General features: G+C 44.5%; 1 protein-coding gene across 1 annotated transcript; it reads left to right on the top strand.

The window, feature by feature from the left end:
* The first annotated feature begins 22364 nt into the window (after window positions 1-22364).
* Window positions 22365-23019, top strand: LOC125506241 (uncharacterized). Its single transcript, XM_048671097.2, has one exon. It carries the CDS (start codon window positions 22425-22427, stop codon window positions 22692-22694), a length of 270 nt encoding a protein of 89 aa, XP_048527054.1. The 5' UTR covers window positions 22365-22424; the 3' UTR covers window positions 22695-23019.
* The last annotated feature ends 531 nt before the right edge of the window (window positions 23020-23550 follow it).

Genomic DNA, 23550 nt, shown 5'->3' with positions numbered 1-23550 from the left:
TCAAACTTTTTCAATCTTCACGCAATACATGAGCGTGAGGCGTGGATATAGCACTATAGGTGGAATAGAATGGTGGTTGTAGAGAAGACAAAAAGGAGAAGATAGTCTCACATTAACTAGGTGTATCAACGGGCTATGGAGATGCCCATCAATAGATATCAATGTGAGTGAGTAGGGATTGCCATCCAATGGATGCACTAGAGCTATAAGTGTATGGAAGCTCAAAAGAAACTAAGAGGGTGTGCATCCAACTTGCTTGCTCACGAAGACCTAGGGCATTTTGAAGAAGCCCATCATTGGAATACACAAGCCAAGTTCTATAATGTAAAATTCCCACTAGTATATGAAAGTGACAAGTGTGGTGAAAGGATATTTGAATTGCCCCTTCTCTCTTTTTCTCTCATTTCATTTTTTACTTTTCTTTTGTTTTTTTGGGCCTTCTCTTTTTTATGGCCTCTTTTTTCTCTCTCTTTTTTGTCCGGAGTCTCATTCCGACTTGTGGGGGAATCACGGTCTCCATCATCCTTTCCTCACATGGGACAATGCTATAATAATGATGATCGTCACACTTTTATTTACTTACAACTCAAAAAATTACAACTTGATACTTAGAACAAGATATGACTCTATATGAATGCCTCCGGCGGTGTACCTGTTGGAAATATGCCCTAGAGGCAATAATAAAATGGTTATTATTATATTTCTTTGTTCATGATAATTGTCTATTGTTCATGCTATAATTGTGTTATCCGGAAACCGTAATACACGTGTGAATACATAGACCACAACACGTCCCTAGTGAGCCTCTAGTTGACTAGCTCGTTGATCAAAATATAGTCATGGTTTCCTGACTATGGACATTGGATGTCATTGATAACGGGATCACATCATTAGGAGAATGATGTGATGGACAAGACCCAATCCTAAGCATAGCTCAAATATCGTGTAGTTCGTTTGCTGTAGCTTTTTCGAATGTCAAGTATCATTTCCTTAGACCATGAGATTGTGCAACTCCCGGATACCGTAGGAGTGCCTTGGGTGTTCCAAACGTCACAACGTAACTGGGTGACTATAAAGGTACACTACAGGTATGTCCGAAAGTATCTGTTGGGTTGGAACGAATCGAGACTGGGATTTGTCACTCCGTATGACGGAGAGGTATCTCTGGGCCCACTCGGTAATGCATCATCATAATGAGCTCAATGTGACCAAGTGGTTGATCACGGGATCATGCATTATGGCACGAGTAAAGTGACTTGTCGGTAACGAGATTGAACGAGGTATTGGGATACCGACGATCGAGTCTCGGGCAAGTAACGTACCGATTGACAAAGGGAATTGTATACGGACTGATTGAATCCTCGACATCGTGGTTCATCCGATGAGATCATCGAGGAGCATGTGGGAGCCAACATGGGTATCCAGATCCCGCTGTTGGTTATTAACCGGAGAGTCGTCTCGTTCATGTCTGCATGTCTCCCGAACCCATAGGGTCTACACACTTAAGGTTCGGTGACGCTAGGGTTGTAGAGATATTAGTATGCAGTAACCCAAAAGTTGTTTGGAGTCCCGGATGAGATCCCGGATGTCACGAGGAGTTCCGGAATGGTCCGGAGGTAAAGATTTATATATAGGAAGTCCAGTTTTGGCCATCGGGAAGGTTTCGGGGGTCGCCAGTATTGTACCGGGACCACCGGAAGGGTCCCGGGGTCCACCGGGTGGGGCCACCTATCCCGGAGGGCCCCATGGGCTGAATTGGGAGGGGAACCAGCCCCTAGTGGGCTGGTGTGCCCCCCCCTTGGGCCTCCCCTGTGCCTAGGGTTGGGAAACCCTAGGGGTGGCGGCGCCCCCCACTTGGCTTGGGGGAGAAGCCACCCCTTGGCCGTCGCCCCCCTTGGAGATCCATCTCCTAGGGCCGGCGCCCCCCCAAGGCCCCTATATAAAGAGGGGGGAGGGAGGGAAGCCGCACCCTTTTCTCTTGGCACCTCCCTCTCCCTCCGCAACACCTCTCCTCCCCGCTTGCGCTCGGCGAAGCCCTGCCGGGATCCTGCTGCATCCACCACCACGCCGTCGTGCTGCTGGATCTTCATCAACCTCTCCTTCCCCCTTGCTGGATCAAGAAGGAGGAGACGTCTTCCAACCGTACGTGTGTTGAATGCGGAGGTGCTGTCCGTTCGTCACTAGGTCATCGGTGATTTGGATCACATCGAGTACGACTCCATCAACCCCGTTCTCTTGAACGCTTCGGCATGTGATCTACAAGGGTATGTAGATGCACTCCTCTCTCCCTCGTTGCTAGATGACTCCATAGATTGATCTTGGTGATGCGTAGAAAATTTTAAAATTCTGCTACGTTCCCCAACAGTGGCATCATGAGGTAGGTCTATGTGTAGTTTCTATGCACGAGTAGAACACAAAGTAGTTGTGGGCGTCGATATTGTCAATTATCTTGCCGTTACTAGTCTTATCTTGATTCGGCGGCATTGTGGGATGAAGCGGCCCGGATCGACCTTACACGTACGCTTGCGTGAGACTGGTTCCACCGACTGACATGCACTAGTTGCATAAGGTGGCTGGCGGGTGTCTGTCTCTCCCACTTTAGTTGGATGGGATTCCATGAACAGGGCCCTTATGAAGGGTAAATAGAAATTGGCAATTCACGTTGTGGTCTTGGCGTAGGTAAGAAACGTTCTTGCTCGAAACCTATAGCAGCCACGTAATAACTTGCAACAACAATTAGAGGACGTCTAACTTGTTTTTGCAGCAAGTGTTTTGTGATGTGATATGGCCAAAGGATGTGATGAATGATATATGTGATGTATGAGATGATCATGTTCTTGTAATAGGAATCACGACTTGCATGTCGATGAGTATGACAACCGGCAGGAGCCATAGGAGTTGTCTTTATTTATTTATGGCCTGTGTGTCAACATAAACGTCATGTAATTACTTTACTTTATTGCTAAAGCGTTAGCCATAGTAGTAGAAGTAATAGATGACGATACAACTTCAAGAAGACACGATGATGGAGATCATGGTGTCATGCCAGTGACAACGATGATCATGGAGCCCCGAAGATGGAGATCAAAAGGAGCAAATGATATTGGCCATATCATGTCACTATTTGATAGCATGCGATGTTTATCATGTTTTACATCTTATTTGCTTAGAACGACGGTAGCTTAAATAAGATGATCCCTCGTAATAATTTCAAGAAAGTGTTCCCCCTAACTGTGCACCGTTGCGAAGGTTCGTTGTTTCGAAGCACCACGTGATGATAGGGTGTGATAGATTCTAACATTCGAATACAACGGGTGTAAGCCAGATTTACACATGCAATACACTTAGGTTGACTTGACGAGCCTAGCATGTACAGACATGGCCTCGGAACACAGAAGACCGAGAGGTCGAGCATGAGTCGTATAGAAGATACGATCAACATGAAGATGTTCACCGATGTTGGCTAGTCCATCTCACGTGATGATCGGACACGGCCTAGTTAACTCGGATCATGTTTCACTTAGATGACTGGAGGGCTGTCTATCTAAGTGGGAGTTCATTGAGTAATTTGATTAGATGAACTTAATTATCATGAACTTAGTCTAAAATCTTTACAATATGTCTTGTAGATCAAATGGCCCACGTTGTCCTCAACTTCAACGCGTTCCTAGAGAAAACCAAGCTGAAAGATGATGGCAGCAACTATACGGACTGGGTCCGGAACCTGAGGATCATCCTCATAGCTGCCAAGAAAGATTATGTCCTAGAAGCACCGCTAGGTAACGCACCTGTCCCAGAGAACCAAGATGTTATGAACGCTTGGCAGTCACGTGCTGATGATTACTCCCTCGTTCAGTGCAGCATGCTTTACAGCTTAGAACCGGGGATCCAAAAGCGTTTTGAGAGACACGGAGTATATGTGATGTTCGAAGAGCTGAAAATGGTTTTCCAAGCTCATGCCCGGGTCGAGAGATATGAAGTCTCCGACAAGTTCTTCAGCTGTAAGATGGAGGAAAATAGTTCTGTCAGTGAGCACATACTCAAAATGTCTGGGTTGCATAACCGCTTGACTCAGCTGGGAGTTAATCTCCCGGATGACGCGGTCATTGACAGAATCCTTCAGTCGCTTCCACCGAGCTACAAGATCTTTGTGATGAACTTCAATATGTAGGGGATGGAAAAGACCATTCTTGAGGTGTATTCAATGCTGAAATCAGCAGAGGTGGAAATCAAAAAGGAACATCAAGTGTTGATGGTGAATAGAACCACTAAGTTCAAGAAAGGCAAGGGTAAAAAAAACTTCAAGAAGGACGGCAAGGGAGTTGCCGCGCCCGGTAAGCAAGCTGCTGGGAAGAAGCCAAAGAATGGACCCAAGCCTGAGACTGAGTGTTTTTATTGCAAGGGAAGTGGTCACTAGAAGCGGAACTGCCCCGAATACTTAGCGGACAAGAAGGCCGGCAACACTAAAGGTATATGTGATATACATGTAATTGATGTGTACCTTACCAGTACTCGTAGTAGCTCCTGGGTATTTGATACCGGTGTGGTTGCTCACATTTGTAACTCAAAGCAGGAGCTGCGGAATAAGTGAAGACTGGCGAAGGACGAGGTGACGATGCGCGTCGGGAATGGTTCCAAGGTCGATGTGATCGCCGTCGGCACGCTACCTCTACATTTACCTACGAGATTAGTTTTAAACCTCAATAATTGTTATTTAGTGCCAGCTTTGAGCATGAACATTGTATCAGGATCTCGTTTAATTCGAGATGGCTACTCATTTAAATCCGAGAATAATGGTTGTTCTATTTATATGAGAGATATGTTTTATGGTCATGCTCCGTTGGTGAATGGTTTATTCTTAATGAATCTCGAGCGTAATGTTACACATATTCATAGTGTGAATACCAAAAGATGTAAGGTTGATAATGATAGTCCCACATACTTGTGGCACTGCCGCCTTGGTCACATAGGTGTCAAACGCATGAAGAAGCTCCATGCAGATGGACTTTTAGAGTCTCTTGATTACGAATCATTTGACACGTGCAAACCATGCCTCATGGGTAAAATGACCAAGACTCCGTTCTCAGGAACAATGGAGCGAGCAACCAACTTATTGGAAATCATACATACTGATGTGTGCGGTCTAATGAGTGTTGAGGCTCACGGTGGCTATCGTTATGTTCTCACCCTCACTGATGACTTGAGTAGATATGGGTATGTCTACTTAATGAAACACAAGTCTGAGACCTTTGAAAAGTTCAAGGAATTTCAGAGTGAGGTTGAGAATCAACGTGACAGGAAAATCAAGTTCTTGCGATCAGATCGTGGGGGAGAATACTTGAGTCACGAATTTGGCACACACTTAAGAAAATGTGGAATAGTTTCACAACTCACGCCGCCTGTAACACCTCAGCGTAATGGTGTGTCTGAACGTCGTAATCACACTCTATTAGATATGATGTGATCTATGATGTCTCTTACCGATTTACCGCTGTCATTTTGGGGCTATGCTTTAGAGACTGCCGCATTCACTTTAAATAGGGCTCCATCGAAATCCGTTGAGACGACACCATATGAATTATGGTTTTGGAAGAAACCTAAGCTGTCGTTTCTAAAAGTTTGGGGATGTGATGCTTATGTCAAGAAACTTCAACCTGAAAAGCTCGAACCCAAATCGGAAAAATGCGTCTTCATAGGATACCCTAAAGAAACTATTGGGTATACCTTCTACCTTAGATCCGAAGGCAAGATCTTTGTTGCCAAGAATGGGTCCTTTCTAGAGAAAGAGTTTCTCTCGAAAGAAATAAGTGGGAGGAAAGTAGAACTTGATGAAGTATTACCTCTTGAACCGGTAAGTGGCGCAGCTCAAGAAAATGTTCCTGAGGTGCCTGCACCGACTAGAGAGGAAGTTGATGATGATGATCATGAAACTTCAGACCAAGTTGCTACTGAACTTCGTAGGTCCACAAGGACACGTTCCGCACCAGAGTGGTACGGCAACCCTATCTTGGAAATCATGTTGTTAGACAATGGTGAACCTTCGAACTATGGAGAAGTGATGGCGGGCCCGGATTTCGACAAATGGCTGGAATCCATGAAATCTGAGATAGGATCCATGTATGAAAACGAAGTATGGACTTTGACTGACTTGCCCGATGATTGGCGAGCCATAGAAAATAAATGGATCTTTAAGAAGAAGACAGACGCGGATGGTAACGTAACCCTCTATAAAGCTCGGCTTGTCGTTAAGGGTTATCGACAAGTTCAAGGGGTTGACTACGATGAGACTTTCTCACCCGTAGCGAAGCTGAAGTCAGTCCGAATCATGTTAGCAATTGCCGCATTCTATGATTATGAGATATGGCAAATGGATGTCAAAACGGCATTCCTTAATGGTTTCCTTAAGGAAGAATTGTATATGATGCAGCCGGAAGGTTTTGTCGATCCTAAGAATGCTGACAAGGTGTGCAAGCTCCAACGCTCGATTTATGGGCTGGTGCAAGCATCTCGGAGTTGGAACATTCGTTTTGATGAGATGATCAAAGCGTTTGGGTTTACGCAGACTTATGGAGAAGCCTGCATTTACAAGAAAGTGAGTGGGAGCTTTGTAGCATTTCTCATATTGTATGTGGATGACATACTGTTGATGGGAAATGATATAGAATTCTTAGAAAGCATAAAGGCCTACTTGAACAAGTGTTTTTCAATGAAGGATCTTGGAGAAGCTGCTTATATATTAGGCATCAAGATCTATAGAGATAGATCCAGACGCCTCATTGGTCTTTCACAGAGTACGTACCTTGACAAGATGTTGAAGAAGTTCAAAATGGATCAGTCAAAGAAGGGGTTCTTGCCTGTATTGCAAGGTACGAGATTGAGCACGGCTCAATGCCCGACACGGCAGAAGATAGAGAAAAGATGAGTGTCGTCCCCTATGCCTCGGCCATAGGGTCTATCATGTATGCTATGCTATGTACCAGACCTGATGTAAACCTTGCCGTAAGTTTGGTAGGAAGGTACCAAAGTAATCCTGGCAAGGAACACTGGACAGCGGTCAAGAATATCCTGAAGTACCTGAAAAGGACTAAGGAAATGTTTCTCGTTTATGGAGGTGACGAAGAGCTCGTCGTAAAGGGTTACGTCGATGCTAGCTTCGACACAGATCTGGATGACTCTAAGTCACAAACCGGATACGTGTATATTTTGAATGGTGGGGCAGTAAGCTGGTGCAGTTGCAAGCAAAGCGTTGTGGCGGGATCTACATGTGAAGCGGAGTACATGGCAGCCTCAGAGGCAGCACACGAAGCAGTCTGGGTGAAGGAGTTCATTACCGACCTAGGAGTCATACCCAATGCGTCGGGCCCGATGACTCTCTTCTGTGACAACACTGGAGCTATTGCCCTTGCCAAGGAGCCCGGGTTTCACAGGAAGACCAGGCATATCAAGCGTCGCTTCAACTCCATTCGTGAAAGTGTTCAAAATGGAGACATAGAGATTTGTAAAGTACATACGGACCTGAATGTGGCAGATTCGTTGACTAAACCTCTCCCTAGAGCAAAACATGATCAACACCAGAACTGCATGGGTGTTCGATTCATCACAATGTAACTAGACTATTGACTCTAATGCAAGTGGGAGACTGTTGGAAATATGCCCTAGAGGCAATAATAAAATGGTTATTATTATATTTCTTTGTTCATGATAATTGTCTATTGTTCATGCTATAATTGTGTTATCCGGAAACCGTAATACATGTGTGAATACATAGACCACAACACATCCCTAGTGAGCCTCTAGTTGACTAGCTTGTTGATCAAAAGATAGTCATGGTTTCCTGACTATGGACATTGGATGTCATTGATAACGAGATCACATCATTAGGAGAATGATGTGATGGACAAGACCCAATCCTAAGCATAGCTCAAAGATCATGTAGTTCGTTTGCTGTAGCTTTTTTGAATGTCAAGTATCATTTCCTTAGACCATGAGATTGTGCAACTACCGGATACCGTAGGAGTGCCTTGGGTGTTCCAAATGTCACAACGTAACTGGGTGCCTATAAAGGTACACTACAGGTATCTCCGAAAGTGTCTGTTGGGTTGGCATGAATCGAGACTGGGATTTGTCACTCCGTATGACCGAGAGGTATCTCTGGGCCCACTCGGTAATGTATCATCATAATGAGCTCAGTGTGACCAAGTGGTTGATCACGGGATCATGAATTACGACACGAGTAAAGTGACATGTCGGTAACGAGATTGAACGAGGTATTGGGATACCGACGATCGAGTCTCGGACAAGTAACGTACCGATTGACAAAGGGAATTGTATACGGATTGATTGAATCCTCGACATCGTGGTTCATCCGATGAGATCATCGAGGAGCATGTGGGAGCCAACATGGGTATCCAGATCCCGCTGTTGGTTATTGACCGGAGAGTCGTCTCGGTCATGTCTGCATGTCTCCCGAACCCGTAGGGTCTACACACTTAAGGTTCGGTGACGCTAGGGTTGTAGAGATATTAGTATGCAGTAACCTGAAAGTTGTTCGGAGTCCCGGATGAGATCCCGGACGTCACGAGGAGTTCCAGAATGGTCCGGAGGTAAAGATTTATATATAGGAAGTCCAGTTTTGGCCATCGGGAAGGTTTCGGGGGTCGCCAGTATTGTACCGGGACCACCGGAAGGGTCCCGGGGGTCCATCGGGTGGGGCCACCTATCCCGGAGAGGCCCATGGGCTGAATTGGGAGGGGAACCAGCCCCTAGTGGGCTGGTGCGCCCACCCTGGGGCCTCCCCTGCGCCTAGGGTTGGGAAACCCTAGGGGTGGGGGCGCCCCCCACTTGGCTTGGGGGGGTAGCCACCCCTTGGCCGCCGCCCCCTTGGAGATCCATCTCCTAGGCCCCCCCCCCCCAAGGCCCCTATATAAAGAGGGGGGAGGGAGGGCAGCCGCACCCTTTGCTCTTTGCGCCTCCCTCTCCCTCCGCAACACCTCTCCTCCCCGCTTGCGCTTGGCGAAGCCCTGCCGGGATCCTGCTGCATCCACCACCATGCCGTCGTGCTGCTGGATCTTCATCAACCTCTCCTTCCCCCTTGCTGGATCAAGAAGGAGGAGACGTCTTCCAACTGTACGTGTGTTGAACGCGGAGGTGATGTCCGTTCGGCACTAGGTCATCGGTGATTTGGATCACGTCAAATACGACTCCATCAACCCTGTTCTCTTGAACGCTTCCCCACACGATCTACAAGGGTATGTAGATGCACTCCTCTCTCCCTCGTTGCTAGATGACTCCACAGATTGATCTTGTTGATGCGTAGAAAATTTTAAAATTCTACTACGTTCACCAACAGTACCGGGATGTGCAATGACTCATGAGTGACATGTATGAAAGAATTATGATCGGTAGCTTTGCCACAAATACGATGTCAACTACATGATCATGAAAAGCAATATGACAATGATGGAGCATGTCATAAATGAAACGATGGAAAGTTGCATGGCAATATATCTCGGAATGTCTATGGAAATGCCATAATAGGTAGGTATGGTGGCTGTTTTGAGGAAGGTAAATGTTGTGTTTATGGTAGCGGCGAAAGTTGCGCGGTACTAGAGAGGCTAGCAATGGTGGAAGGGTGAGAGTGCGTATAATCCATGGACTCAACATTAGTCATAAAGAACTCACAAACTTATTGTAAAAATCTATTAGTTGTCGAAACAAAGTACTACGTGCATGCTCCTAGGGGGATAGATTGGTAGGAAAAGACCATTGCTCGTCCCCGATCGCCACTCATAATGAAGACTAACAATAAATAAATCATGCTCCGACTTCATCACATAACGGTTCACCATACGTGCATGCTACGGGAATCACAAACTTTAACACAAGTATTTCTCAAATTCACAACTACTCCACTAGCATGACTCTAATATCACCATCTTCATATCTCAAAACAATCATAAAGAATCAAACTTATCATAGTATTCAATGCACTTTATATGAAAGTTTTTATTATATCCCTCTTGGATGCCTATCATATTAGGACTAGTTTCATAACCAAAGCAAATTACCATGATGTTTAGAGACTCTCAAAACGATATAAGTGAATCATGAGAGTTCAGCTATTTCTTCAAAATAAAACCACCGTTGTGCTCTAAAAATATATAAGTGAAGCACTAGAGCAAATGACAAACTACTCCGAAAGATATATGTGAAGATCAATGAGTAGTCGAATAATTATGCAACTATGTGAAGACTCTCTAACATTTAAGAATTTCAGATCTTGGTATTTTATTCAAACAGCAATCAAAAAAAAATAAAAAAAAATGACGCTCCAAGCAAAACACATATCATGTGGTGAATAAAAATATAGCTTCAAGTAAAGTTACCGATGAACGAAGACGAAAGAGGGGATGCCATCCGAGGCATCCCCAAGCTTAGGCTCTTGGTTGTCCTTGAATATTACCTTGGGGTGCCTTGGGAATCCCCAAGTTTAGGCTCTTGCCACTCCTTATTCCATAGTCCATCGAATCTTTACCCAGAACTTGAAAACTTCACAACACAAAACTTAACAGAAAACTCGTAAGCTCCTTTATTATAAGAAAATAAATCACCACTTTTGGTACTGTTGTGAACTCAGTCTAAATTCATATTGGTGTAATATCTACGGTATTCCAACTTCTCTATGGTTCATACCCTCCAATACTACTCATAGATTCATCAAAATAAGAAAACAACACAATAAAAACAGAACCTGTCAAAAACAGAACAGTCTGTAGTAATCTGTATCAAACGTATACTTATGTCACCCCAAAAATTCTGAAATAAACTGGTGGACGTGAGGAATTTGTCTATGAATCATCTTCAAAAAGAATCAACCTAATTGCACTCTCCAGTAAAAAATGGCAGCAAACTCGTGAGCGTTAAAGTTTTTGTTTTTTAGAGCAAGATCGCAAAGACTTCACCCAAGTCTTCTCAAAGGTTCTACTTGACACAAACACTAATTAAAACATAAAACCACATCTAAACAGAGGCTAGATGAATTATTTATTACTAAACAGGAGCAAAAAGCAAGGAACAAAAATGAAGTTGGGTTGCCTCCCAACAAGCGCTATCGTTTAACGCCCCTAGCTAGGCATGATGATTTCAATGATGCTCACATAAAGGATAAAAACTGAAACATACAGAGAGCATCATGAAGAATATGACTAGCACATTTAAGTCTAACCAACTTCCTATGCATAGGGATTTTGTGAGCAAACAACTTATGGGAACAATAATCAACTAGCATAGGAGGGCAAAACAAGCATAGCTTCAAGATTTTCAACACATAGAGAGGAAACTTGATATTATTGCAATCCCTACAAGCATATATTCCTCCCTCATAATAATTTTCAGTAGCATCATGAATGAATTCAACAATATAACCATCACATAAAGCATTCTTTTCACGATCTACAAGCATAGAATTTTTATTACTCTCCACATAAGTAATTGGCTTGCTGTTCTTCTTGAAGTTCCCCTTCTTCCCTTTACCCTTTTTCTTGAAACTGGTGGTCTTGTTGACCATCAACACTTGATGCTCCTTCTTGATTTCTACCTCCGCAGCCTTTAGCATTGCGAAGAGCTTAGGAATCGTCTTATCCATCCCTTGCATATTATAGGTCATCACAAAGCTCTTGTAGCTTGGTGGCAGTGATTGAAGAACTCTGTCAATGACACTATCATCAGAAAGATTAACTCCCAGTTGAGTCAAGTGGTTGTGGTACCCAGACATTCTGAGTATATGTTCACTGACAGAGCTATTCTCCTCCATCTTGCAGTTGTAGAACTTATTGGAGACTTCATATCTCTCAATCCGGGCATTTTCTTGAAATATTAACTTCAACTCCTGGAACATCTCATATGCTCCATGACATTCAAAACGTCATTGAAGTCTCGGTTCTAAGCCATAAAGCATGGCACACTGAACTATCGAGTAGTCATCAGCTTTGCTCTGCCAGGTGTTCATAACATCTAGCGTTGCTCCTGCAGCGGGTTTGTCACATAGCAGTGCTTCCAGGACATAATTCTTCTGTGCAGCAATGAGGATAATCCTCAAGTTACGGACCCAGTCCGTGTAGCTGCTACCATCATCTTTCAACTTAGCTTTCTCTAGGAATGCATTAAAATTCAATGGAACAACAACACGAGACATCTATCTACAACAACATAGACATGCAAAATACTATCAGGTACTAAGTTCATGATAAATTAAAGTTCAATTAATCAAATTACTTAAGAACTCCCACTTAGATAGACATCTCTCTAATCATTTAAGTGATCACGTGATCCATATCAACTAAACCAAGTCCGATCATCACGTGAGATGGAGTAGTTTTCAATGGTGAACATCACTATGTTGATCATATCTACTATATGATTCACACTCGACCTTTCGGTCTCCAGTGTTCCGATGCCATATATGCATATGCTAGGCTCGTCAAGTTTAACCCGAGTATTCCGCGTGTGCAAAACTGGCTTGCACCCATTGTATGTGAACGTAGAGCTTATCACACCCGATCATCACGTGGTGTCTCGGCACGACGAATTGTAGCAACGGTGCATACTCAGGGAGAACACTTATACCTTGAAACTTAGTGAGAGATCATCTTATAATGATACCGCCGAACTAAGCAAAATAAGATGCATAAAGGATAAACATCACATGCAATCAATATAAGTGATATGATATGGCCATCATCATCTTGTGTCTTTGATCTCCATCTCCAAAGCACCCTCATGATCACCATCGTCACCGACTTGACACCTTGATCTCCATCGAAGCATCGTTGTCGTCTCGCCAACTATTGCTTCTACGACTATCGCTACCACCTAGTGATAAAGTAAAGCAATTACATGGCGATTGCATTTCATACAATAAAGCGACAACCATATGGCTCCTGCCAGTTGCCGATAACTGTGTTACAAAACATGATCATCTCATACAATAAAATTTAGCATCATGTATTGACCATATCACATCACAACATGCCCTGCGAAAACAAGTTAGACGTCCTTTGCTTTGTTGTTGCAAGTTTTACATGGCTGCTACGGGCTGAGCAAGAACCGTTCTTACCTACGCATCAAAAACCACAATGCGGTATAGTGATTGCTTTTTGATCTTCAGAAAGAACCTTGTTCATTGAATCCGATTCAACTAAAGCTGGAGAAACAGACACCCACTAGCCACCTGTGGGCGAAGCACATCGGTAGAACCAGTCTCGCGTAAGAGTACGCGTAATGTCGGTCTGGGCCGCTTCATCCAACAATGCCGCTGAATCAAGAATCAACTACTGACGGCAAGAAATATGTATATACCCAGGCCCACAACTCCTTTGTGTTCTACTCGTGCATATAACATCTACGCATAAACCTGGCTCGGATGCCACTGTTGGGAACGTAGTAATTTCAAAAAAAATCCTACGCACACGCAAGATCATGGTGATGTATAGCAACGAGAGGGGAGAGTATCATCTACGTACCCTCGTAGACTGTAAGCGGAAGGGTTATGACAACGCGGTTGATGTAGTCGTACGTCTTCACGATTGACCGATCTAGCACCGAAGGTACGTCACCTCCGCGATGTGCACACGTTTGGCTCGGTGACGTCCCGCGAACTCACGATCCAATAGAGCTTCGTCAGCACAACGATGTGATGACAGTGATGATGTTGCTACCAGAACAGGCTTCGCCTAAGCATCGCTACGATATTACCGAGGTGGATTATGGTGGAGGGGGGCACCGCACACGGCTAAAGATGAATGATCAACTTGTGTGTCTATGGGGTGCCCCCCTCCCCCGTATATAAAGGAGTGGAGGAGGGGGAGGGGGCCGGCCTCTCTAGGCACGCCCCAAGGGAGTCCTACTCCCACCGGGAGTAGGATTCCCCCTTCCCTTTGTTGGTTCTAGGAGAGAAGGAAGGAGGAGGGAGAAGGAAGGAAAGGGGGGTCGGCCCTCCTCCCAATTCGGATTGGGCTTGGGGGGGGCGCCCCCTCCTTTGCTTCTTTTTCATTTCTTCCACTAAGGCCCAATAAGGCCCATATACCTCCCGGGGGGTCCGGTAACCTCCCGGTGCTCCGGTATACTCCCGATTTCACCCGGAACCATTACGATGTCCAAACGTAGTCTTCCAATATATCGATCTTTACGTCTCGACCATTTCGAGACTCCTCGTCATGTCCGTGATCAAATCCGGGACTCCGAACAACCTTCGACTCATCAAAACACATAAACTCAATACCGATCGTCACCGAACGTTAAGCGTGCGGACCCTACGGGTACGAGAACTATGTAGACATGACCGAGACATGTCTCCGGTCAATAACCAATAGCAGAACCTGGATGTTTATATTGGCTCCCACATATTCTACGAAGATCTTTATCGGTCAAACCGCATAATGATATACGTTGTTCCCTTTGTCATCGGTATGTTACTTGCCCGAGATTCGATCGTCGGTATCTCAATACCTAGTCCAATCTCGTTACCGGCAAGTCTCTTTACTCGTTCCGTAATACTACATCTCGTAACTAACTTATTAGCTACATTGCTTGCAAGGCTTATAATGATGTACATTACCAAGAGGGCCCGGAGATACCTCTCTGACAATTGAAGTGACAAATCCCAATTTTGATCCATGCCAACTCAACAAACACCATCAGAGACACCTGTAGAGCACCTTTATAATCACCCAGTTATGTTGTGACGTTTGGTAGCACATAAAGTGTTCCTCCGGTATTCGGGAGTTGCATGATCTCATAGTCATAGGAACATGTATAGTTATGGAGAAAGCAATAGCAACAAACTAAACGATCATCGTGCTAAGCTAACGGATGGGTCAAGTCAATCACATCATTCTCTAATGATGTGATCTCGTTAATCAAATGACAACTCATGTCTATGGCTAGAAAATATAACCATCATTGATTCAACGAGCTAGTCAAGTAGAGGCAAACTAGTGACACTCCATTTGTCTATGTATTCACACATGTACTAAGTTTCCGGTTAATACAATTCTAGTATGAATAATAAACATTTATCATGATATAAGGAAATATAAATAACAACTTTATTATTGCCTCTAGGGCATATTTCCTTCAATCCCCACCACTTCCGTAGCCGTCCATGGGTTGGGAAGGGTTGCTAGGGGTTTTTAGGCTCACCGGCGGCGAGAAATTGGGGTGGAGGGGGAGGGGAATCACGGTGGAGGCGGATAGGGTTTGACCCGTATCCGAGCGGTGAAACCGCATAAATAGCGGCGGGGAGGGTCTTTTCCGGGCCACAATAAACTTTTTACGGGCCAGGCCTGGGATACAGAGTCTGCTCTGACAAAAAAAAGGACCGAACCCATATACTCGCCGGAATTATACGAGTTCGATCATTTTACGGGGTCTGCTAGAGATGCTCTTACCGGGAGAAATGAGACCTGCTGCAGGCAAACGGCGGTACAAATGGACTGGGCGGAACACAGTAAACACAGCTACACACATGGTCACCGTCAAAGAGAAACAAAAGGAAGAAGTGTTTTTGTCGTTGGACTTGCAAGGAAGCAAGCTATTCCCTTCATTCCAAAATAAATGACTCAACTGTATACTAACTTTAGCTCAAGACGAAAAGAACCATACATGGATTAACAAAGTGCACCTAAGCTCTTTGTTTTCGAGGGAAAAAAGTGCACCTAGGCTAATAATGATAATCTACGTAAAGTGATCATGTGAAACAAGAAGGAACGTGTCCACTTAGGCATTTATTCGGTTGTACTAAAACTGAACAATCTGCAGACTGATCTCGCTCCTTCCTGCCAACTCATGAACGCACTCCAGTCTTCAGTACCAACCCAAATGATGACTTGGCACTTGCGCAGAGCTTGCCAGCAGTAATAGACTGCTTAGTTAATTTGTTGTACGCTCTACAAAGTCAGCAACAAATAATATGAATGAATAGGAGGAAATAGTAGATTCGTGATACTACGAGTACCAAGCCACCAGGTTAGTCAGCTTAGGGTGTGAATATGAAGAGGCCTTGTTCGCCCTGTGCACCTTTTAGAAATTTTGGGCCGCGACAACCGGTCGTCTAGCCGACCAACAACTCCGGGAATCCAACGAAAAACATGACACTTGCTTGATGCTTTTCTCTATGCACTGTTGATTTAAGGCTTGGACAAGATGCTGCTATTACAATTGGTCCGGGAATCTTTTTGCCCTTGCGGCGTCTCATTTAGGCCCTGTTCTTGGGAATTGACGTCAGAATACGTACATTTCAACTCCTGGGGGGGGGGGGGGGGGGGGGGGGGCGAACGGGGCGGCCGCCCTGGGCCCCCCCAAAAGTCAGGGGCCCCCTCTGTATGCACATGTAGTATTAGGGCCGTATTTATTGAAGAAAAAAAAAATGAAGGCCATTTATCAACAGACAGCTCTACGAAAATAAGAAGGAACACGACGGACCTGGCCCATGTTCACATGTATAGGCAGGCAACATGATTGTGGAAAGGTAACCAGTGATCGTGGCCTATTTGTTCGGATCACCCTGATTCCGATCACTCCCTTCCTTCTTTCGCCTGTTCGTCTTCGACGGATGGACCACTCTTCCTGACGAACAAGAACTACTCGGGCACGCGGCTACACCAGGTACGACGACGACTACGTCTCCGCACGCCGTCTAAACCTTCCCTGTACTGTTCTAGTGTTCTTCCTGTTCCTTACATAATCATGAATTCTTGAATCTCGGTAAATCAAAACAGGAATTGTCGCATTGAGGCGCACGAATCATTGCGCACAGAACAATATTATATCCAGATTAGATTAGATAGAAGATACTATGCTGTGCCCTAGATTTCCTATAAGTGATCTTATATCTGCATAGCTTTGCGCTAATTTTGAAAGCTAATTGTTCCATTTAATTTCAGCATCATCATGTGAGGCTTAGGTAGAAAGTATCATCCAGCAGTGATTAAAAGAAAAAGGAAGAAGAAGGTAGATGAGATGAAAAGATCATCGCGTAAATATTTTAAGAGTGATACAAGCAGATCAGTTGGCGATAGTTCTTGCCATGACCAAACTAGTACTAATCAGGTCAAAAAAGAAATAATAATCAGGCTGATGATCCTACAGACAATGTTGACATCAACATGGATGGTATCAGTGTGAGTGATCTTGAGCACATATTTAATTCAACTCCGTCAGAATCTGCTAGTGTTGATGCACTTGACTAATTTTTTATTTGCACACTGGTCTTGGATGCACTTGACTGTCTTTTTAATACAAAATTATTTAGAGATAGGTTGGTTATACTATTTAAACATTTATACTAAGGGTTCCAAAGGGTCCTGGATTATAGTTTCGCCCAGGGCCTCTAAAATCTCAGGACCGGCCCTGCTCATGTACAGTTGATTGTACGCAAGAATATCGTAGATTTGACAAATTCAGAACCCTGGCCGTATCCATCGTCTCTATTCGTTTCTGTTTCAGCTTAGGGTTGCTCTGCCCAACTCGGTCCTTCCGTGCATGCATTCATATTGTACGTACGTGTCGATCGCAACCTGTGCAGTGTGCACCTTTGTGCGCTCAGCCGTTACGTGTCACTGAGCGGAACATACATGCATGCATGGTGCATGCACGTGCGATATGATTTCGTTGGTTCCCAGTTCTTCTTTCAAATAGATTGATTGATGCAGTATATATCGTCGACCGGGTCAACACACAACAGCACTCACCTTTTTGTCGTCCTCTTAATTTCTGTTGCTCGCTCCAGTGTCCATCCGCTCACTTGCTTGTCAATACTAATCACCGTGGATTATAACTAAACAAATGGCCATCGATCACACGGCCCGGTCGAGGAGTGGCCAGTCAAAAAAGCAGCAGGGAGAAAAAGGGTAGAAAGGTATTTACCAAATTAAAAAACAGAAATAAAAACACGGAAGAAATAACCTCACCTCAAGCTCTGCCTCAAATGGTGTTGGGTTCTGAAGCCAATCATCTAGTGAACCACACACATCTTCGTCGGTGCTTTTGCCATTTTCCTTTTTGGATTGCTACTACCTTCCGTAGGATTCTCTTTTGCAGCCACATCATCTTGGTTATCATTAATGTTGATATTTTCAGCCCCACAATCTTGAGTATCACCACAATCCAGGCTATCCGAAACCTGCTGATCTTGAGCAACTTCACTGTTGTTGCCTACCAGGCCTTGGGCAGGCAATGCTCCGTATGGTGTCTTTGACAGAGGGCGAAACTACTGGACAAAAAGTAAAATAAACAAGAATTAAAACCATGAGTACACAAAGCAAAAGTAAAAAGGAAAAAATGGGAAGAAACAATAATGCAATGGATGAGGGAAGTAAACCACACAAAAACTTACACGACACTTCCTGAATGAGGCTTTGCCCAAGGAAAACTTGTTTCTGTCAAATTCCAACACAAGATCAAAGTCCGTCTAATGCACGAAGCAAGCCCTTGGAAGAGAATAATTCAATTGGTGCTCGTTGATGGCAGCTTGAGAAATATCAAATGGTCCATGTAAATAACGTGAATAAGAAGACAAAAAAAATAATATATCAAACACAAAAAGAAAAATATGATTATGAAAAACAAAAACATGTTGCGATAGATAGAAAAATTCCAAAAAGAAAGAAGTATACCGCAAGCATAGGGAAGCAGCCCCCAACCCAAAATGAAGAAGTAGCTTGTCATTTTGTCTTGTCCTGGCACTTCTTGACCTCTCTCATTGCAACGCTTAAAACATGCTCATCCCAAGCGAATTCAGTAACCTTGTCCATTTCTTCAAGGCTTTTCAAGTACTCTAGGGGCACCATGTTGCCATTGCTTGGAGTTAAAAGTGTTGCAAGCGCTAACTGCGCCCATGACCTCTTCGCAGTATCGCCATCATCATTCCTTGCTCGAAGCACATCCACTGTATGTGCAAATTGGAGCCCTGCCATTCTTTTGATAAATGTTGCGGAGCTCACAATGCGCGGGCCTCTTGAAAAGCTCAACTGGTCTGTTGGGATATTGAAAACCTTCTTCGCCATGTCTCTAGAAACACAATGACCTTATTCCGACTCAGCCTGAAAACCAAAAAAAATGTATTCATTGGTTGCTATCAACATGACCTAAAAATAAAGGAAGTATATGTTGCAGACATGATGCAGAAGAAAAAAAGAAAGAAGAAAGGAGGTGGGTGCAATATTTGAGCTCACGACTGTCAGTGTCAATGTTCATTGTTAACTACTCTATCAGATCATGTGGCGCTTTGAAATGTGAGATGCTCGTGAGATCACCAAAGCCAGTTTCATTTATATAGCGCCTCTTGGCAAGATTAAGTTTTGTCTTCACAACTTCCCCAAAGCGTTTTGCTGCGAAACGTTGGCTGAATGCAGTATCAGACTCCATTACTTCTTCGCCTGACATGTATCTGCAAAAATCAAAATGAATAAAAATGTATTAGGAAAAAACACCATTAAACAATTACTAGAGAAGCAATGGCATTTGGATTCCAGCATATCAACATCTACCAAAAGCATAACAATGAAGCAAAAAAAAAGATCATTCCTTTCTTTTTATTACTTCAGAATGGATAAAATCTAGAAAAAACTAAGAGGCTGTTTGGCTGATGCCCACAGTAGCTCTACCAAACCCAGGGCATGCCAAAACATTGACGACCGATTCCTCCGCCAACATTTCGCCGTGGAATTGGCTACCGAATGAACTGGAAGGTGCCAATGGGCCTTGGCAAGCCAAATATTTGGAGTCCAGCCAAATGGATACCAATGTTGCAGTCAACACCAAAAACTTTGGCTGGGCAGCTCAAGGTAGTGATTCAAACAGACCCTAAAACAATTAGCTGCATGACACAACCAACTCATGACACAACCAATTACATGCGACAAAACACTATAAGATGGAAAAATCTTTTATGAATATAGAAATAAAACAAACAATAAGACTCTGACTACACTGACTTTCATCTAAAAAATCCTAATCTAAACAACACAAATGCAGCATGAAAAACATTACTTGATTGACCAGATAGTAAGTCACAAATGAGACCACTGAGAATCTAGTCCTCCAACTCTGAAATCTCATCCTCTACCTCTAGAATCTCATCCCCTACCTCTAAAATCTCAACTATAAACCCTAGCTACAACACGGAACCAAAAAAATCCGATCTACACACCAAACCCTAGATGAAATGGGAATGAATTTGGCGACATGGAGGGAGTAGTGGCTCAACTGAAACCCCTGAACAGACAAAAACTCATCTATACTATGCCATTCGACCAGGATCTACGCATTCAACGCGGGGAACTATTGGGATTAACCGCGAAATGAACCTCTAAAAGGAGATCATGTAGGCGGGGGAGAAAAATGCTGGAAATTGCAAGACACCATACCTCTCGTCCGCCCCCGCGACTACAGGGGGGCGTGTAGCTCGGCACCGTGGCCGACGATGCTCGCCGCCGCCCGAACCTCTGGTTCCCTTGCCGTCCTTGCAACATCCAGTTCCCCCGCCCCTGCCACGATTTTGGATCTAGCAGTCGCCTGCATCATCGCCAAAGCTAGAGAGGCATGGGGATGGAAAAGGGTGGAAGCAGAAAGGGGGAACGAGCTAACGGACATGGGAGCAAAAAACAAACATCTGGGGGACACGCGTCAAGACCCCTGGTCAGAAAGCATCCACACCGTCTGATGCCGAGTGAACCGACGGCGCGCGAGACGGTCGCTCGAATGGCTGCGTGCATTCGGATGAGAATGCACGTTTTCCTTCCAGCAGGTATCATTGATAACTGAACCTGATATTACGGCCGGGAGAAATGAGATTTGCAGCAGACGATTGGCGGTACAAATCGATTGGACGACAGACAGCAAACAGAGCCTACGTACGGTCGATCGCCGCCAAAGAGAGAGAAAGGGAAGAATTGTTTCCGTTCATGCGCGTGTTTATCCTCCGAGCAAAGCTAGCTCAAGACGAAAAGAACAATGCATGGATTAACAAAGTACACCTAGGGTATAACCTACTCTGGTCAGTAAGTGATCGATCATATGAAACAAGCAGGAATCGTGTGCGGTTAGGCATTTATTCGGTTATTTAAAACTGAATAAACTGCAGACTGATGTCGCTCCTTTCTGCCAACTCATGAACGAACTCCAGTCCAGTCTTCAGTACCAACCCAAACGGCGACTTGGCACTTGCGCAGAGGTTGCCAGCAGTAATAGACTGCTTAGTTAATTTGTTCTAGTAGTCACTCTAGATTTGCCAGTTCAGGGTGTTTGGATGTGAATAGGGCTCAATAGGGTAACAATAATGCTACACCTACGCAACCTTCCTATCTAACCTCTTTAGACCCCCCCTCATTTCAAGTGGGTGGGCCCTTCCCTAATTTCATCCAATAGAAAAATGCCACGCATGTCATTACGTTAATCACGTAAAACAGTTTACGTAGGTGTAGCATTATCCGAGAGGGCTTGTGCACCTTTCAGAAATTTTGGGCAGCACGCAGTCATGCATGCAAGCATGCAGCCAACCGGTCGTCTCGCCGCCCAACAAGGCAACAACGAAAAACATGACACTTGCTTGATGCTTTTTCCGACTGTCGATTTTAAGCTTTCACAAGGTGTTGCTAGTATTACAATCGGTCCCCGAATCCTTTTGTCCTTGCAGCGTCTCACTTAAGCTAGCTGTTTGTAGGAATTGACGTCGAATACGTATATATGTACACAGATAGCCACAGCATGCTTGAACAATTCAACTCTTGTACAGTTGATTGTACGCAAGAACACTGTAGATTTGACAAATTCAGAACGCTGACCGTATCCGTCGTCTCTATTCGTTTTTGTTTCAGCTCACGGCCGATTGCTCTGCCCAACTCGGCCTATGCATGCATGCATGCCGTACGTGTTGATGGCAATCTTTGTGCGGTCACCAGTTACGTGCCACTGAGCAGACAGGCGTGCACGTGCGATTTCCTAGTTCTTTCGAATAAATCGACGCAGTATCATCGACCGGGTGCGTGCACCAAGTCTAGAAGCCTTGGTCAACAGTACTCACTTTCTTGTCGTCTGCTTTCTGTTGCTTGCTGCAGTGTCCATCCGCTCACGGCTCACCTGCTTGTCAATGCTAATCACCGTGGATTAACTAAACAAATGGCGATCGATGACGCGGCCCGGTAGAGGAGTGGCCAGTCAAAAAGCACCACGGAGAACCTTTAATCATTCAAATCACTCGCCTGATTGTCGCCTTAATCAAATACTCAAGGCATGCGTGCGGTAGGCCATGTCTAGCCACTATATATACACACATACACACTCCGCGCAGCCAACCAAGCAAACGGCGGAATACCATTGCACATTCTGCAACGGAGCTAAGCTTAGCTAGAGCAAGAGAGATTTGCGCGATGGGGAGTGGGAAGAAGAGGGCGGCGCTTGCGTCCCTGTTCGGGTTCAAGAACAAGCGACAGGAGGAGGAAGAGGCCACGGCGGCGAGGCGGCAGCAGCAGCATGCGGCGGCGGCGCCGCAGCAGAGGTACCAGTATCACAGGGTGAGGCCGAGCGACGACGACGACTACGCCCGGCACTGGTACGCCGAACGCGACATCGACCGGAAGGCCTCCGAGTTCATCGACAAGGTCCACCGCCGGATGCTCGCCAACGAGCAAGACGGATAGCCACCGGCCGGGCCGCCGGTATAGTATATATGGAGTATATACGTACGTACCAGCATGCCAATGGATCTAGCTAGATCGTGCATGCAGGCTATGCAGCACTTGCGTGCAAGGTTGTGTGTGTGGGTGTGGGTGTGCGTGTGTCTGTGATTAGTTGCTTTGCTTTGATGGGTATGTCGCCGGATGTATATGTGACTATGGTGTGGGTTGCCGCGTTCGTCCATTGTTTCGGTAGGATGATACGTGTTTTCTTAAATTTGATGTATGATGTATGAAATGTAAAAAATAAATCTACAGCCAAATGATTTAGTCCTAAGGGTAATTTTAACCACTCAACGACGAAGGGAACAATATTAGTTTTTCTTTTAGTGGACAGTGCAATATTGGTCACTAATTGAAGAGGGGTACCAGTTATGGCAGAGGAGAATTGGGGAATATATGTTTTATCTTGTGTCTGATGGGCTTAAAGGAGGCTTGAGTTTGGGCCTCAATGGTCTTGAATATGGGTTTGAATAGAGACAATTACTTGCAGGGGCGGAGACAGAAAATCGAGTTAATGGGTTCAGTCATTAATTCATTTTGAAAATTTAGTATGACTTAATTAAGTATAATGTCCAATTTCACACTATCATGTAACAAGACTATAGGACCCAAAGACAACATAACAAATAGAAATATGGTAGCACTCATATTTCATACATTGCACACAAAATACTACAACCTTTGTAAAATGAAAAATTGCAAGACTTATCAGTTGATTGAAATTATAAATTTCTCTTGTTTACGTATTGTGAGTAGACTAGCACCGTCAAAAATGTCAAGTTAGTTTGACCAATGGATAATACCATCAATCATAAGA

This window comes from Triticum urartu, chromosome 5A, assembly GCF_056163025.1.
Source record: "Triticum urartu cultivar PI428250 chromosome 5A, HENAU_Tu73, whole genome shotgun sequence".
NCBI lineage: Eukaryota > Viridiplantae > Streptophyta > Magnoliopsida > Poales > Poaceae > Triticum > Triticum urartu.
Note: the sequence above shows the minus strand (reverse complement) of the source record. Positions and strands in the feature narration are given on the sequence as shown.